The sequence below is a fragment of the Haliaeetus leucocephalus genome, unplaced genomic scaffold (assembly GCF_000737465.1).
Source record: "Haliaeetus leucocephalus isolate CR32 unplaced genomic scaffold, Haliaeetus_leucocephalus-4.0 Scaffold101, whole genome shotgun sequence".
NCBI classification, from domain to species: Eukaryota; Metazoa; Chordata; class Aves; order Accipitriformes; family Accipitridae; genus Haliaeetus; species Haliaeetus leucocephalus.
Genome location: NW_010972537.1, coordinates 1,035,007 through 1,053,227, shown reverse-complemented (window position 1 = coordinate 1,053,227; position 18,221 = coordinate 1,035,007). Strand labels below are relative to the sequence as shown.

At 45.8% G+C, this 18,221-nt stretch overlaps 1 protein-coding gene across 2 annotated transcripts in view; it reads left to right on the top strand.

The window, feature by feature from the left end:
* The window catches only part of SYN3 (synapsin III), a 177,267-nt gene that overhangs the window by 148,583 nt on the left and 10,463 nt on the right, over positions 1-18,221 (top strand). For both annotated transcript variants that reach the window (XM_010585368.1, XM_010585369.1), the window contains 3 exons: positions 5,584-5,726; positions 10,587-10,661; positions 14,031-14,133. In XM_010585368.1, the coding sequence (XP_010583670.1) occupies positions 5,584-5,726; positions 10,587-10,661; positions 14,031-14,133 (321 nt within the window). The remainder of the gene's footprint in view (positions 1-5,583; positions 5,727-10,586; positions 10,662-14,030; positions 14,134-18,221) is intronic.

Here is an 18,221-nt window from a genome sequence, read left to right as displayed (position 1 = left end):
ACAACTGCCAGATCTGCAAAGAGAGGAAAAATAAGTATCTGTTCATGTAGCTTTATATATATTTATACGAATTTAATAAATATATATATTGCTACTCTTACTTTATTTTTAGACCTCTCTAATTAGGCCAGTTTAAGAGTCACCTCCTGTCCCCTCCTGCCCCATAATTATGAAAACACCTCCCCAGTACAAATCCTGGCTCAGATGAATTTATTACATTGTAGAAGAAAAACTTGTTGTTCATAATAACATGGTCAGAGTTATTTTCTCTCTTACTGGATGGGAAAGACTTCTCTACTTTTTTTTTTCCCCTGGTATAAATATAGCACAAACTAAACAGACCCACTCTGTAATGTAAAAATACTGCAAGCTTTTTATCAGGAAGGACAGCTCGTCACCTTGTCTCTCTCGGGACTGGAAATAGAATGTTCCAAAAGTGAGATCTTTGAAAAATCCAGCGTGCTAAAGAGGAAAGGAAGGGGAAAGGGCTGCCTCGGTTTGTCAAGGAGCAAATATTTTCTTTTACAGAGGACAAATAATGACTTGACATGTAACATTCACAACAGAGCAGCCCAATCACTGCGTTCCCACTGACTCATGAGCGAGGAGGTACCACCCATCTTGAAAATAGCAAAAGCATCCCCATTTCTTGCACGTCAGTCTGGAAGCTTTCTCTGGACACAGAAAATGGTGACTGATCCGGGGCATCCCCACCAGGGACCAAAGCTACCAAGACCTGGGGCTGAGGGAAGCTCTTTGTTAGGAAGTTAGTAGGGATTATAAGGTTTAGTGCATTAAAGGCAGTGTAACATCTGGAGACCTTCAGTGTGAGGATAATAAGGAAATGCAGACTCTGTTGTGTCTTTGTTATTTTGAGGTGTGTCAAAGTTAGGCCTAAACTGAATGTGTGTTGGTTGGATTGGGTATTTTCTGAGAAGAGGAGTATAATTTGGGTAGAAGGAAGGGGAGACTCAGGAAACGCTCTGTACAGAGTCATTGCTGAAGACCTGCTGTCCCAAAATGGTAAAGTCACTACAGAAAGGCTAAGTGCAGGTCAAGATGGACAAAAAATCACAAGTTTTATGTGGCCACACCAGTTCCTCTGGCAGAAAGTACCCAGGCTGTGCATTTTCACAAGCCTACCAAGACTCAGTTAAACACCACGTTGCCAAGCCCGGCCCTGGCTCAGCCTCGGACACTTACCTTCCAGCTGAACCTGCCTCTAACCCCAGTTTGGACACAGAAGCTGCTTCTGCAAGCCATCTCCAAAGTGGTGTGGGTTTAACGTGTAAGGCAGAGTTAACTCTGGATGACACTCAGAGAGGCAAGGCAAGGGCAGTCCTAGCAGATTACTATAATTATGCCACTTTGGCTGGCTGACTATTTTTTCATGTGGCCACGTAACTAATGAAAGCAAAAGGGGACTGTGAGGCAATACCTTGCAGTGCTTAGGCTAAAGATGAGAGAGGAGTGCCGCAGCCCTGGGACCCCAGTGTCCAGGAACATCTGGGATATACAAGAGGCAGTAGATTCAGGAATAACGAGACAGAAGAAGCAGAAATCTCTACCCAGGTACCTCACTGCAGGAACCTGTTCTCACACAGATCTCGGGGGTGGCTCAGACTGCCCGGGAAGTATCCATGGTGGGTTTTTAACAATGCCAGAACACACCATCCAAAATCCTGTCTTGCGGGAAGGCCTCAAAAGAAGGTCCACAGCAGGGATGGGGCAGAAGCGTTTCTTCCTGATCTGTCCCTCGGACTGCTCTCCTGCCAAGGGCAGGAAGATCAGTGCCTCTTGGGCAGGCTGAGGATGAGAACGGGCACCAGCTGCAGGTCACGTAGTATCAGCCTCTGAGATGCCACCACAGGGCAAAGGGACGGTCACATCTGTGTGGGCACGTCCCCAGGGATCCAGCCAGACTCCCCTCTCCAATGCAGCAACAGGGAGCGTGCTAGGGCACGGCCGGTACCTGAGTTAGAGAGCCAGAAAGAAAGCAGGGACTATCCCAGAGAGCTTTCTTCCTCAGAAAAGGCATTTGTCAACACACTGGCCCAAACTCTTCACAACAGGTCACTAAACCGCTACAGCAAACAGCAGCTGATGCCTCCAGAATGAGTCTATTGCTGCTCAAACAGCCAGTACAGCTAAGCAAACAGGCCACCAGGGCAGGGGCTGTGTTTGCACTCGCTGTTTGCACTCCTCTGTGCAGCTAATAGGATATTGCATTTATCCTAAGAAGGTTGGGGGGAAAAAAATTTTGAGAGAGAGAGAGAAAAATGGCTTCCTGTTGAGGTTGGGAAAAAAAAATTGAGAGAGAGAATTGGCTTCCTGTTGATTTCTTTCCAACTACTTTTCTCAGTTTCACACATTGGCCAACCTGCCATTTTAGAAGACAGATTTATTCTTTATTAGGTAAATTGGTAACTGTTCGCTCTAGAATGGTTTTTAATAGCCCAGTCTTGAATAATGCCCTCTGTTGTCACACTACATCCACCCTGTCTTTGGTTATCTCTAGGGTTTATTCTCCTGTTAGGAGAATGGATATTTTATTGACATGTAAAAGGGTTACAAGGCAGGAGGAAATGAATTATACAAAATTTAAAAGTAGAAAGCTAATAAAATGGTGGACTTGATAGATAAGGCAGGAAAATAAATCTAATTTGACTGTAACTCTAGTGCTTCCTGTTTCTGAAGTAATAATCATACCCTGGGCTAAACCAGCGTTAACCCAGGACACGGCTGTTGTTTTGACAAATTTGGCCAGCTCTAACAATTAACAAACAGTGGCTCAGATTTCAGCTTTGGTGATTGTTTTGATGCCTGGTAGGAAATAAGGCCGTGATCTCCTAAAAGGGGACCTCTGTGAGTTGCTTTCTCTGAAAAGTCAATGGGAAGGGCTCTGGCACAGGCCAGGTAAGATGGCAGAGCTGTTTCCTGAGGACTGTGCAGTGGGTAGCACTGTGGGAGTCATCTTCTTTGTTTTTCATTTCTTACTTTGTGTCCTCGGTGAGTCCCCCCCTCTTTATTTACCCAGCCAAAAATCCTCAGGCCCATTGGAAAAAAACACCTTCAAGTGCTTTCTTTCTCTCCACTATAGGGAGGGGGGCGATGGAGAGGAGGAAGAAATGGACCCTTCCTTTCCATAGCATGCTGTATTTTTGAGGAAAAATCCCATTTAACGAGACGAGCATACAACCCCTTTCTAGCAATAACAATACAGTCTAATTCCAGTCTGGAGAGGGAAGCAGCATCCCTTCCTCTGCCTCCGGGACAAATGTTCCTGGGCTGGGAATGCAAACGTTTCAGCCGGGGCCCAAAGACGTCTGTTGCACAAGCTCAGCACTTTGTTTCAGATCCCACAAACGTCCTTGTTCCAAGTAGGTCATTATATAATGGCTTTTGTCTTTTCCCATTGCCAAAAGGGTCCGGGAGAATGTGTCATAACACTGTGCGTCGCCTGCCCGTGCAGTCCCTCCTGCGATCATCTCATCTGGGTGGGACGCTCTCACTTGATGTCATTCAGCCCAGCGCAGCTCTTATCTGTGCAACCCAAGTACCCAGCCCTGACAAAGCCCGCATTGTTCCCCCTGGTATTTTGCAAGCCGTGCCCAGGCTGGGGGCTCCCCTCATGGGAGATGCTCCCCTCTCCTGCTCCCCCCCGCTGCCTCCAGGGCATTCCTACCACCTCACCCTGCCCTGCTGCACCAGGAGCAGCCAGCACCGCACGCAGCCCCGCTCAGACATAGAGGGGAACAACACAGCCCAGAGCAAGGCTGCTCCTCCTGGATGACGTGCAATGGTTGCCTTTATATTTCCCCTTTGTGTTTGTTATTTCCTTTTTTTTTTTCCTACCCTCCCACCCCACAGACAACTGTCTCTTCCTCTGCTCCTTTTCTCAGCGGTCCCTGAACAGCGAGAACACAGACCTCACCATCGCAAAAGGGAGGAGGACTAGGGATATTTGGCATTCGGCAAAAGGAGAAGCAAAGACTAGGTCTTTTTTCTTATTATTCAGGCATCTAGAAATGGTCACGGGTCAAACTACTTGCACTTTTCATCTTCCCCACAACCTGTCCAGTTCTCAAGAGCTTTTCTGCATCAGGATGTGGCTGCATCTTTGGCTTATGTTGCGGCTGGTGCTTACAGAAAACCATCTAAACAGAGTAAAACAGGTTAGCAACAAGCTTGTCCTCTGTTCTCTAGTGAAGATGGCTCCTGCCCTCTCATGGTTGAAGGCAGATATGTAAAACCACTTGTTTGTTCTTTGCGAAGAAACACCAAATACCATTGTACACATTTCCTTCAGCTGGCTCCACATAGTCTGGCATCACCCTCCTTTAACACACACAGTGACGCAACTGGGAAGCTCTTCTAGGGCAGAGACTGACCGGTTGTCACGAGCGAGTAGACACTTAGCAAAGCAGGATTACAATCCCCAACTGTGGTCTTGAAGTGTTACCAAACTACAAAGTGTAGGTAATACGTAAAGAAAGTCACTCACTCGCTCACCCTTTTCACACAGTGTTGGTCTTTTTTCCACCAATTAACCCACCCTTCCTGCATCCGTCCGGCTCTAAGGAACAAGACTTGCACGGGTTTCTCTGATGCACCAAAAAAGTTTTTGCCAATAGACTAAAGGCTGTGGTTGATAGTATGAATGAGGTGAAGTTGTCCACTATGTTCTCGTTACCTGCTTGTTCAGTTTTCCCCTTCCAAATCAATGAGCTTTTGTAGAGGTTTGATCATATCATTAGAGCTTCTACTGTTTTGGTCCTGTTTTCTTCCTTTTTTTTTTTTTTTCTTTTTTTTTGAATAAGATACAGAGCATTTCTCATAACTGAATAGAAATTTGTGAAAAGCCAGCTTCTCAGAAAAACTCCAGTTCATAGGCCACTGCCCTCCCCCACACACACATTTCCAAGTGCGACTCAAGTCTAACACCCATACAGCTGTCCCGCACACGTGCCCATGGCATCACGCTCACACAAATCTCCCCGAGAATCACAGGCTCCTTCAGAGACATCCTTTTCCTTCAGAGCTTGCTTCCAGCCGGGAGACCTGCACCGCTTCTCAAAGAAAGTCTGGAGGGGGCTAACATGAAATGCCAGGGAACTGAAGCCTAGAGGTGGCAGACAACCAGCGCTCTCATTGATTTCCTGGCATTGGCTTCTATTTCCTGACCACCCAAAATACTCAGTTTTCATCCATCCCAATATGGGAAATAGCAGTTCCAATGTTGGAATGAAGTAATGCCCCTTAAGAGATCAAATACTTTTCTGAAGCGTCATAAAAGCAATGAGCATTAGCAAGAGCCATCTGGGCAAAGGTCTAGCTGCCTCCCTGGTGCCAGGTTTACCAGGGCTTGTGCATGAGGAAGGAGAAAGGGGTTGATCTGTTCTGGGTTGGGTTGGTCTGGGGAACTTCTGTCTTTGAACCACACAATCCCTGCTCTGTCCTCAGCTCCGTCTGTGGGGGTTTTAACTGACATTGTGCTATTCAGGCGCGGAGATGATTTCTGCTCACAAAGTATTCCTGTTCTTGTTGCCCTTGTCACTTTTGCACTGGATTTTGGCAATCAAGGTCAAAGTTGAGAACCAGCACGACTTCCGGGACATGGCCAGCATAGTAGCCATGGCAAAAACCTATGCCACCGCCGAGCCGTTCATTGACTCCAAGTACGACATCCGAATCCAGAAAATCGGCAGCAACTACAAGGCTTACATGTGAGTGCGTGGCTATGCCGGAGTGAGACGGGGGGAGACAGTGCTGTGGATGTGATTCAGTCAGCGCCTGCTCTGGGCAGGAGTAGGAAGCTGACTTAATTTCCTTGAAGAATAGCCCTTCTGTTCTCCTCCCACCTCTGAGCCCAGATCCCTCATCCACCGGTCATCTTCTCCATTACTCACCATCAGCTCATTGTTTCTGGAAGGTAAATCTCTCTCTACCTGTTTCTGAGATTCAGTTAGTTCCCACTATAACAACTGTGCTCTGCCATCACCTATCACCTCTCCCTCCTGTTGTCAAAGCGCTCATCTTTCGCAGCAAAATCCTCCAGCCCCCCATACCCTCTAGTAGGAACTGAACCCACCCCTTCCCACCTGCGGGAAACAATAAAAAAGATTGAGCCAGCTGTAACTCATGGAATCCTACCATGTCCAACCCATGGCAACACCCCATCCTCTCCCCAGCTGGAGATCACGGCACCGCAAGCACATGAGGCCACGAGGAGTGCACAGCACCGGGTATGAACGGCCTCAGCCTGGCCAGCATGCAGGGTTTCTGGGGGCATTTTGCATGTGTGCTCCTTGAAGCGTACAAAGGAGGGAAAGGAGAAGGAGAGACATTTCTGTGGGTGCCCCAAAGCTCCTCCCCGCCCCGCGGGGTAGTGAGGGAGGTGGCATGAAGACAACCCTCAACACTGGTATGTTTAAAAATATTAAAAAGCATTCAGCCAAACTTCAGTAGTCGTCAAGCTCAATTAAAGATGTAACCACATGAATCAGAAAGACACCTGTTTCTTCTTACTGCAAACCATTAGATGAGAAAAGCCAAATAGCACGGCTTCTCCAGAAGCTTCTTATCCAGCCACAAAATTCTGCATAAGTAGACAGCTCCAGCAGTGCATTCTTCAGGTCGCCACATAAATTTCATATGTTACCTAACACCCACAACACTGTGAGTTTTGGGTCCATGTTTACAAACCCCGAGGCCATAGTTCTGGCGAAACATAGTTAAATAAGATAATCAAATGTACACCATCACATATTTTTCAGCTATAGCCACCTAAAATTCCCAGTTGGATTCCTAACACAGAGGTATTTAAGTGAACTAGATAACGACTGGTCACATTCTTCATGGGAAGGACTTGTGGGATACTCAGCTACTTCATGTGAACCCAATGAGATTAAATTTGTTTTAAATCTGATTGGGTCAACAATAGCACAGTTGCCTAATATTACATTAACATCTCAGGGAGTCTGGCTCAAATTGGCCAAAGGAAGGAAGGTTTAAAATATCAATTAAAATTCCCTGTTCCTGCCAACCTAGCCAGCCTTGGCTCCAGAGCCTGCTCCCAGCCTGCCTCTAAGTGAAACAAAGGCCCTGTTAGCCTGACCATATCCTTTCCCCGTTTATTATTTGCACTCATCCAGACAGGGATCAGAAATAATACCAGATGATTGAGGAAAGAAAGCAGTCACACTAAGAGCTAATCCCACTTGGGAATATAGCTGCGCAAACAATTGTTTGCTAAATGAAAAATGTTTTCACATGAAAACAGCCATGAATGGGAAACACCTTAATGAGAAATGAAGTTTATTAGCAAAGAAAGCAAACAGCAAAATTCACCCAGCGACTTGCTAACCCAGAAGGTTGACTTATATTGAGAGAGCCATTTATGGATGTAAGCTTGGGAGAGCAGTATAGTCAGTCCCATCAGGGGCTGTTCCTCTCTCCCAGCATCAGACAGAACAGAAGGTTATTTCTATGTTATAAATAAGTCCCTACTGTGTCCAAGGACAGAGGTAAAAGCACCCAAAATATCAGAGCTCTCACTGGTGTCTCAAATAGAAGACTCAAAATCATTAGTCATGCTAGCAAATCTCAGCCTCAAAGGCAATTACAGCATCTGCAGCAGTGTCATACTAAGTGAATTGCTTTGATCTGTGAGCCATGGAATCTTCCCAGTGTTTTTATACCTTCACCCACACATATAGATTTTACAAGCCCCCTTCTTTCTGAGAAAAGACTGTACCGAAATTCTCCAGAACATGTTTACTTTGCACCAAGCATCTGCCAGAGGGAGGATGCTGCAGAGTGACTCATGCATTCCTCCCCACCCCAGATGTTCAATGCACTTCCTTCCAGCCCATGACCCAAGGCTTGAGTTCAGTTTCCCATTGACTTCAGTGCAGTGACTCCAGATATACACTACTAACAAACACCTACTTAGCCCATGCCTTGGGCCAGTCTCAAAACAGCAGATAAGCAGCGTGTGATACATGCCTTAAATTCCACCAAAGGTATTTGACTGTCATTGTAATACTGGTGAAGAGAAAATACGAATACTGCTCATGTGGCAGGGGAAATTGGTGCGGAAATTACGCTTCCACCCTCACCCAAACTGTGGGCAAACAGAGGGATTATTTCCAGTTAAGACTCATGAAATATTGTTCACTTTGAATGAAGCCAGGAGCTGCTGACTTTCAGGGGTGGGATATTCCTTGCCACCAGCTCTTAGTAAGAGGGTGATATTCGTTTCTTTCTAGTTTCATGAGCGTGACTTCTGATCTTGTCACCTCAAATGTAGTTCAGTATGCTCTGCAGGGGATACAACACCAACTGTGTCTAAACTAGAGCTACTTTTAGACTGAAATGGCCCAGCTTGGAGATGGTGAGTATAGGACACCAACAGCCCATGATCTGCTAGTCTATCCACTTATCCTAAGCAATGCTGAAGGTGTCTTGGTCACAGATCTGCTTCATCAACTGATCCCTAAAAGCCTGGGGCCCTTTCCTTTAACGTACTGACTGTACACTGTTGTGGCACCCTGATGTTTAGGATGATTGCAAGCACTTTGACTTTCATTCCCTGAGAGAAATGGGGTTTGAGGCAGAGCACCTTTAGTGAAAGATTTTTGCCTTCAGTCTCCTTTCTGTATTCAGGTTGAATATAAAAAGGGAAAGAAAAAAGAAGAAGAAGAATTTGCTGGCACACTTGACACATGAACTGCTTAGACATGCTTGGCAGGGAGTGATCTTGACAGAGGCTAGGGTGTAGGAATTTGGTCACTGGTCCGGAGGGCTTCAAACGAAGCTTTTCTATTTTAAGCAGGAAAGTTCCCTAACAGGAAAGATAAGGATACAGCTGAGAGAAATATTTTATATCTTATGCCCAGTATTTGCTGGAGATGGGTAGGCATAAACAAGTCAAACCAATCAGCCCAACAGCTAGAGCAGAGTTCTAATTTTGGGAGCTTTCCCACATCAGTTTTCCTTGTAAAACCGTATAGCTGTGGTTTGGTTTTCTTAGGGACAACACAGCTGCTTACATTTTGTATGCCAGCCACATTTTCTAAACACTGATATCCAATCATCTTGCCACTAATCAGACTCCAGGAGTTCTCATCAGTACTAATGGGATTCTGGATGCCATCTGCCACTGCAGGGCAATTTTCTGAACCTAAATGTTAATAAAGAGTGGCTCTTCCCATTGCAGAACTGAAAAACGTAATCCTAAGAATCCCATGTCAAAAGAAAAAGAGAGGCTGAGGGTTTAACACTGACCTTACGGGCCATCAAAGCAGTCATAACAGTCAAAGCTTGAGGAGGAATCCATTCTTTTGCTTAGGAAGTAGGGCAGGAAGATGGATGTTGCGTGAAGGGAACAAGGGACAAGAGTCAACTATACAGAAACACGGTTATTCAACACAGTAATCATGCTCCTTTGGCCCCCCTCCCACTCCTTTAAATATGGTTACAAAGACCATTTAAATTTCACAGGACCTATACATACCACTTTAGAAGAGAAATGGAAAAAGGACTGCAGGCTGTCCCTCGCCAGAGTAAAGGGGAACCTTAGGTAGTCAGCTACAACGATCCAGGTTTATAGTCTAGCAGGACATCAGTATTACCACTGCTTCACATAGTTTTGCAAGTTCAGAGTCTCTTTTCCACATCATGTTGAAAAGGTGAGAGAACTGGCAGCGAGGGTTCCCAAAACCACCATGTTGAACTGTTGGATCACACTTCATACTCCCCTCATAAATCTCTACCTAAATCTTCTTTGGCAAGGAGACTCTCCCTGGATGTATCCTGTCAGCTTGTTGACTTGTGCTAGCTTGTACACTATGCCAGGGTTATCTGCACAGTATTGTCACAGCAGGATGTCCAAGGTTTGCCTTGTGCCTAAGGTCAAGAAAAGGAAAATTTTTACCCCTTGATGGATGTTGGTGAAACCCAGGATTTGCCAGCAACAGTACCTTTTTTGGAAATGAACCATCAGTTGCAGCTAACAAGACTCCAACAATTTTGCAATTATAAATTTTCCAAGTCCAGACACATTGAGCCACAGACAGGTCAATGAAAAGTCAGTGAAAAGAGGGTATAATCATATATTCCATGACACCAGTACGATTGAAATCAAAGGAGACCCAGAATGTCAGAGCTGACATTTGTGAAGCTGCTCAGGCAGATGTTTGCCTGGAGAGTCACTCTTCCATGGACGGAGGATGCTGCCCATTGCAGAACACAAAGGTGATTATCCCAGAGATCTTCTACAGACATTTCAGCTCTCCTGGGCCTGATGTATAAAGAAAGTAAGTACTCACAGAGCTTGATGTGTACTCAAGATTCCTTGGAGATTTCCCTGTCTAACTCCTCATTCAGTTTTTCATGAGTCTGAACAACATATCCCGTATGGAGTGTTGTTGAGGCAGGATTTGCAAAGGCTTCTGTGAGGAAGAAACCTCACCTCATCCCCTCCTGTACAAGGACTGAGTCAAGAATAAGGTCTACAGTATGGGGGAGGATGGGGCAGGAGTGTATTTTCATGTTCTGGTTATGTTTTTGGTTTGTTTTCCTAGGAGGACGTCCATCTCTGGAAACTGGAAGGCAAACACAGGTTCTGCGATGCTAGAACAGATCGCAATGACAGAGAGGTAAGGAAGAGGGTTTCAAGACAGTATTAGCTATTCTTGGGTTAGAAGGGAGGAACTGTGTTTCAGACTTTGGTTAATTGAGGGAAATGGTAAGTGAGGTCTCCCGGGAGGCTGGATAAAGGAGTTTAAAAGACCGAGTGTTTCCTTATAAAAATACTAAGGGCACAAAGGCAAACTGTCCTATTTTGGAGAACAGACTGGAAGTACAACTAGAGACCAACATTGCTAAATCATTAGATCTTTAGTGAATGTAGCCACAGGAAACAAGACCAGCATGCTAAGGTCAAGCACATGAGCACAAACATGTATGGATAAAATCAGAAAGGTCACAGCACAAAACAAGAAGTAACAAGAAGTTATTCTAAGTACATTACTAATGAGAGGCAGACACAGAAAAGTGTTTTTCTTCTGCTCAACAGAGGGAAAAATCTGTCAGCTGAAGTGTTGAAAGCACTTTTTTGCATTAGCCTCCCCAAAGTGGACACTGTTTTAGCTAAGGTCTTTTCACTGCTGAACACAGCAGAAGGAATTGCCTCAAGCATTTTACAGACTAAAATTTGCAGATTGTACTTCCATATATTCAAATCACTGTGATATTTGCTAATACTGCAACTGCATGACATTGTTGACGTGGTAACTTAAGTTTTGCTGTAACTCCCAGACTGTATTCTGCAGAACTGCTATCAAGTCACTTCTTCTCCATCCTATTTAAGTAGATTATTCATAGATTTATAGAATCCATAGATCACATGTAGGCACTCATCCCTAGTGAATCTAAGATTTTTTCAGATTATACCCCCAATTTGTCAGTATCATGATTAATTCTAAGTCTGTCCAGGTTTGGGTACCACATCTGAAGGAGATAGCAAGGAGCTGCAGAAAGCCCAAAGGACAATAAAGGGAACACTCAAAGAAAACATAATCAGCCTATGAGAAAAGCATGTAAAAATTGCAAACAATTGAAAAATTTTACCACCTTTTTCAGCTAGCAGACCACTGATATTTTTCCAGTAGAGGTGTAGACTCATGCATAATGAATCTATGCCTGGAGTGCAGAGGTTGACTTTCCTTCATTAGCTGTCACAGAGCTGGAAGAAGTTGTCCACAAGCTGAGCACCACTTCAATCCAAAGATGAAAAAACTTACAGGGCACAAGCTCTTCAAATATGTAAAAGGCTACTAATAGGGCATTACTCACTCCCTATATTACTAGTACAGTAGTGTAAGAAATAATGGGCTTAAATTATAGCAGAAAAGGTTTGTTTGAACATTTCCTGTATTTCCTAATGGTAAGGATCGCATAGCACAGAAATGGATTGCCTGGAGGAGATGGGGAATCTCTGCACTCTTTTGGACCAGATTAAAGAAATGTCTCCTCTTTGGGGTACAAGAGTTGTGCAAGTGATCATCTAAGGTCCCTTCTGCACCTTTACTTCTGTGAAACAGGGAAGCCAAGCCAAGCCCCAAATCAGATGCTGAAGGTGACTCTGCAAGACCCTAATAGGACTGTGGGAACTGCACATTATTATGCATCCCAGTTGTTTTTAACACAGTTAAAGCTAGAGAGACAAACGGTAGACATTCCCTCATTGCAGTGTTGTAGGACTAAAACCCAGGTTCCTGCCAGCCTGCCACGCTGCATTTTGAAGGTTCATTTTATAACTGTAGTACCACAATTCACCACACTAGCCTTATCCAGCCATAAATGCAACAAATCCCATTGAAATCCATGAGTTGTCAGTGCATGCAACAAGGCAGGAGTGTGCTGAAATGTTCTGATGAGTAGGAGCAACCTGAAGTACCTACCGTACTGAACGGTAGCCCAAAGGATTGACAAGTTCAGGTAATACTAGGCAAAATGGCAGTAAATCCTCTGCAAATGCTACCCCGACGCATATGCATAAGTACGCTCTTCTGTCCACCCCAGCAGCCTTGACGCCTCCCAGTGCTCACCTAGGGCCAGCAACGTTGAAGACATGTAGCTATCAGGGTCTCTGGCATGGACAACAATTCCCTGAGCTTGGCTGCTGAACCCAGACACCTAGAGACATCCCTCAGGAAGAGAGGTGGTTCCCACCACGGTGTCCCAGGGTGTGGGGCCACAGCAGTGCACGAGGGGGGCTCGCCATGCCTCCTGCCTGGCTCATGGGGTCCATAGTTCTCCTCCTCCTTATGCTAGTGACTCCTCTTCGGGTTCTGTTTTCCTCAGGGGGGCTGGGGCGTATGTGCTTGGTCTCCTCATTAGGGATAAGAGAGCACCGGTAGTCATATAAGCCATATTCTTGTTTCTTCTCACAGACATTGTGTTCGCACAAGTTGATCATTATATCGTCAAGCTATGGGGACTCTGTCTGGCTTCAGGGACATAAGCTTGTTCTTTGGCCAGAACAGCTCTTTTCCCAGTCCCTGTAGGGTCTGCAAAATGTCAGCGTTTTCATGAGACCGTGGCCTTCCCTCCCCTCTCCGCATCTTGTCATAGTCCTGCTTACAGATCTGCTGTTCTGAGATTATTTTTATTGAAATGGTCAGGACTGCGGCACAGCTGCACAGGAAATAAAACCAGGCCACCTCATTCCCTCCTCGTTTCCACAGCGGGGGGATGCAGTCCCCCCATAATACGCCTCTTGTCATTCTCTCTCCTCCTCTGGCGTCGGGATAGCTAAGGGGGCACCAGCTCACGTTCCCATCCTGGGACGGCTAGAGAAAAGGGCTGCAGCCTGTAGCTCTCCCTCTAACAAAATAGTGCCTGGTCCACGTGATGGGACTGCCTGGATAGAAGCAATGCCCAGGGGATAGAAGGGAGGCAGGAGACTGTTAAAGGATGAAATTGAAAGAGTAAATTGTAAAAAAGCAGGAGCTGCTGGGTTACAGATCAGGGAGGGGATGGCTACTCCTTGCTAAATTCTGCACTCGCTTTCCGATCTTATTCTATCCCCAATGTGCAGGATGTCTTATCAGGAGAAAGCTGCCTGCATAATGGAGGGCTTTCAGGCAAAGCCAATAAAAACGCTAAGGGGCCAACACTACTGGGAGATTAAATGAGCTAAATATTTATAGCTTGGCTAAATGACAACCAACTGGAGATCTGATGTAAACACCAAGGAAGGAAAGAAACATTTTAAGGTGGCTTTGACGGCAGGATTGAAACAATCTGAAATGAAGGGAAGCTTTAGGCAAGATTCTTTTTTTTGCTCCATCTCCCTTGCAAGAGAGGGAGGCAATGATGCAGCAGAGCATATGAAATATGCCTTGTGATAAAAAGGGCTCCCGAATCTCTTTGTGCTCCTGTGGGCAGTGGGATGGGTGGCTGTATTTGGTGGACTACCTAATGACAGCTAATCCTAGGCCATGCTTCTGTGGTTTCTGCAGGTACAGACTCTGGGCAGATGCCTGTGCGGAAATGTTTGGAGGTCTTGACATCTGCGCTGTCAAAGCTGTCCACAGCAAAGATGGAAAAGACTATATCATTGAGGTGAGAGCATGGGGAAACTGAATGCAAGTCTCTTTTGGGAAGTGTATCTGCAAACACGCTCCCTCAGAGTTCACATGCACCAATGTGCTCGCTTGTCCCTGGGTGCGTGGTCCAGCAGTCACCTGCTCCTCTGTGCCCACCTGTATCCTCCAAGCTGTGGCCCACCGATACGCAAGAAACTGATTTAGAGTCCCAGCTAAACTGGCAGATATGCAGCAAAGTGTCAGGACTGAAGTGCCTTCATTTCTCAATGTGGACTGTGAAAGGAAATGGAGAGCCACAGACTGCTTGGCCACCCCAGCTTTCCAGCTGATAAATCCCCACAGTGCAGAATGTTACCAGCATGGGACAGATGCCTTCTTATTGAGCACATAACAGCCTGCAAGTGCTGCTGGCACCATCCATAGTTTGGTATGTCTCTGCACCAGTGCCCCAGAACCATCCTTCCTAGGCTAAGCACTTGCAAAGCCGATGCATCTCTCAGCTGCTAGTAGGATCAACAACATCATGAACAAACATCCTCATATTCAGCCCAACCTGAATTCAGACACCAGATGATGCTAGCATGTTAGTCATGTTAACCTTCCCCAATTATCTACACAGAGGTCCGGCAGGTGATTCAGTCCATTAAAAATCTCAGTTTCTCTCTGAATGAACCTGTCATTCTCCAATCACTTTAAAGGGAAATTCAGTAACAAAAATCCTAGCTGCATCTAATTTAAAAGAGCAAAATAAATGAGTGTAGCAAAAAGGTCCATAAGTATCAGGAACAACTTAATTTAAAGAACAGGTGTATTTTCTAAAATCTTTTGCCTGGACAGTATTCACTACAATAACAGACCAGCAAGACAAAGCAGCACAGTGTTACTATGGGCAGTGTGGACTACAAACTTTTGTGTTCATAGCTAGACAGACTGTGGCTCTAAGAGCTAAAGTTCAACGTGCTCCTTGCCAGGCCAGGCGGCAGATGTGGGAGTGGGGTAAATAGCACGTTCGGGTCATCCTAACAGGGCAGAGAAGGAAAAGATGGCCAGAAAATCAAAGTGGAAACTTAAGAGACACTCTGGGGGAGAGAAAATCTGGCAAGTAAGCAAGTGCCTCTGTCACTATGTGACTCAAGAAGGCACAGCATCTGACCTGCTGTAAACTCCACCAACACAGGCCAGCTGAGGAAGATGAGCAGAGCCAGCCTATGGCTTTATGCAGGGGTGCTGACACACTGGAAAGCTATGTGTGGGAGAGCAGTCCCACCCGCTGAGGGTTGGGATGCTGATGAGAACCACATGAGCCCTCCAGCAACTGTGCATTCCTGCATTATGTATCCACTCTCCCGGGAGCAGTGACCTGTCAAAGGCCATGTGATATAAGCGTGCTGCCAGCAACCAAGCGCTGGCAAGCCTCCGTCTTTCCCGAAGTGATGGGGCCACGGCTGATGGGTCTGCTCCTGTATGTAATTCATCAGCATCCCCCAGAGCAGACCGTCTCCTTGCCATGCACTTTTATATCTCTATGCACATGTAGCTAAGAAAGGAAGAGCAAGAAAGCAGTCTTGCTAGAGACGACTGCAAGGACATGTGGACTGTGTCCATACATGTTCAGATGTGAGATGTGGTTTTCATATCGCTGCATCGCTTCTTGCACATAAGCCCATGTACGTGCACACACGGCTAATTCTGTGCTTAAGGGTTAATGCCTCTGTCTGGGTATACATCTGGGTTTTCACGTCTGCCCCCGTGTGTGACTGATGGGATGAAAAGCACATCCGTACGCTAACAGCCATCATCAGCTTGCACACAGAGAGAAATGCACGCTAATACTCCACTCTCTGAGACCAAGGTAAAAAGCAATAGATCTAATATGACACAAATCAGAAGAAACACGTGAACTTCAGATAGGTCATGCTGAATTATCCCAGCAGAGAACATGACTGAGCAGACCTGATGTACTGATATCTAGCAGGCATTCAGACGTCAGGCTGATGGACGTTGTTGTAGGGAAAGGAGTAGAGCAGTGCAATACAAAGAGCAGAACAAAGCCAAACAGGCACCTTTTCTACTTTATGCAGATCTGAAGGAGATGCTGACAAGTAATTAATTGCCTCCAGCCTACACTCTGGGGTACTTTTCTTGGTCTGAAACTGATCCTTTATTTTGCTTTTTTCTTTTGACAGTGGGAGAAAAAAGTTATTTGACAGTGCGACAGTTGTATTTTTCTTGGTGAGAAGGAACAGTGTGCTGTGACATTTTACAAGAAAGTATGCCTAAATGGGCTGAATAAATAAGGAATTTGCACAATGCAATTGCAGGCAGTAATTAATTTTCACAGTGCAAAGCAGTTCTCTAGGAAAGATTCGCAGAGGTAGTGATGGGCAGTTCTATGAACTGAAATTTATCACAGTGGTTTGTTGCAAACAGAATCATCAGATTAAGACAGATGAGTTATCAACCCAGCACAAGAGTAATCTTGCACCCATGGTATTTGCTGTTACTTGAACTTCACCTTCTTTTCTTTTCCCATGGCAAACAGCAGAATCTAGTACGTTTCTGCCCTTTCAAAGCACTAGCACACTTATGTACCATTTTCATGGCTTGTATTGAAAACTTTGAAGAAATCAATAGATTTCTTCAAAGTTTCATTCTATTAAAACAGCTGTGAATTTAATGGTAAATGCTGGTACTTCTTTTCCTTCTACTTTAATGAACTTTGTCACTTTAAGGAAATATTCAGCATGCATAGTCAGCACTTGATCAGAAGGCCAGATCCTCAAAACGGTGCAAGTTCAGTACCCCTGTTAGCAGCCAGATTCTCAAAAGAGCTCAGCAGCATGTATGGTTTAATAATCTCCCCCCACCCTTTTTTTTGGTAATCTAACCCTTTTCCACATGTCTGTTATGCTGATAAATATGGAGCAAGTAGAGGGCAAGAAAAATGATCCATGTGATTTTTTCTTCCTCCTGCATCAGCTAAGCCCTACCTGCCATACAGCTAAGCTGGGTTACTAGACATACGCCTTGCTGCCCTGCAAGAAGTCCTGCCTGTCCCTTTAGCACAGCCATATAATTTCTTTTGATAGGTCTAATCATCTGTTTCCTTCCTTCCTTCCCTAAAAATCACCTAACACTCTGCTCTTGCACATCAGAGCATGGAATAACAAGTCCAGCCTTCAGGCCTCAGTGTCAGATAGGTGCAGGGGGAGGACCGGGATAGGGTTTTCCTGAGTCTCTTCTCTGCCCGGCTGCTTTCCGCTCCCCCCTCGTACACCTTATCAGGCAACAGCAGCTGCATCAGGAGCAGCTACTGACCTTGGGCAGCTACAAAGGCCGGTTCCATATGTGCCGACGTCTTCTTGTCTTGCCCAGCTGTTCTGTGATCTCCCCAGGAAGAGATGAGTGCAATCTGTCTGTGATTCATGTACCCCTCTCAGCCGTTTGATTTATTTCAGCATTAGCATTCACATCTGCCCAGTTCCCAGAGGACAGACAAGGTGACATCTCATGCTCCTTTTCAGTTCAGTGGCAACCAGCTGTGTCATTTTGCCCACTTTTGCCCATTTTGCCACTGCCGTTCTCAAAGGCCTTCCTTTATGCATGTGATTGTTCATTCCCATATTTGCAGTCTCCCACAGCTCACATTCCCCTGCCAGACACTACACAGCAGGACAGCAGATACCATCATCCCTGGTGTACCTTCACTGGTTCGGGTGGGACCTGCTCCAGGGTGCATTGCCCCGGTGCCTTTTTTTTATGAAACAGCATCTTCCCCTTCCTCTCCAGCCACTGCTGCCACAGAAATAGGGGAAAGCAGTCCTTAAGATGGGGAAATGAGGCGTTTGGGGTGTTTGGACCAGAGCTGTGTCTCAGTTACTCACAGAGAGGGTTAGGGAGTCAGGAGCTAGGCTTGGCTGGCCAGCTTGTTAGCAGAGTAATGGCATCATCTGGTGGTCAGACAGGTCCCTCGCACGGCGCCTCGCAGGGAGCTGGGAGACCTCTTTTCTCATGCATGGACTGGAATTGCCAAATGAAATGGGAATGCTTTTAAGGTGGGAGTGGAAGGGAGAGAAACCTGCGCAGGAACCTGCTGGAGGGCCC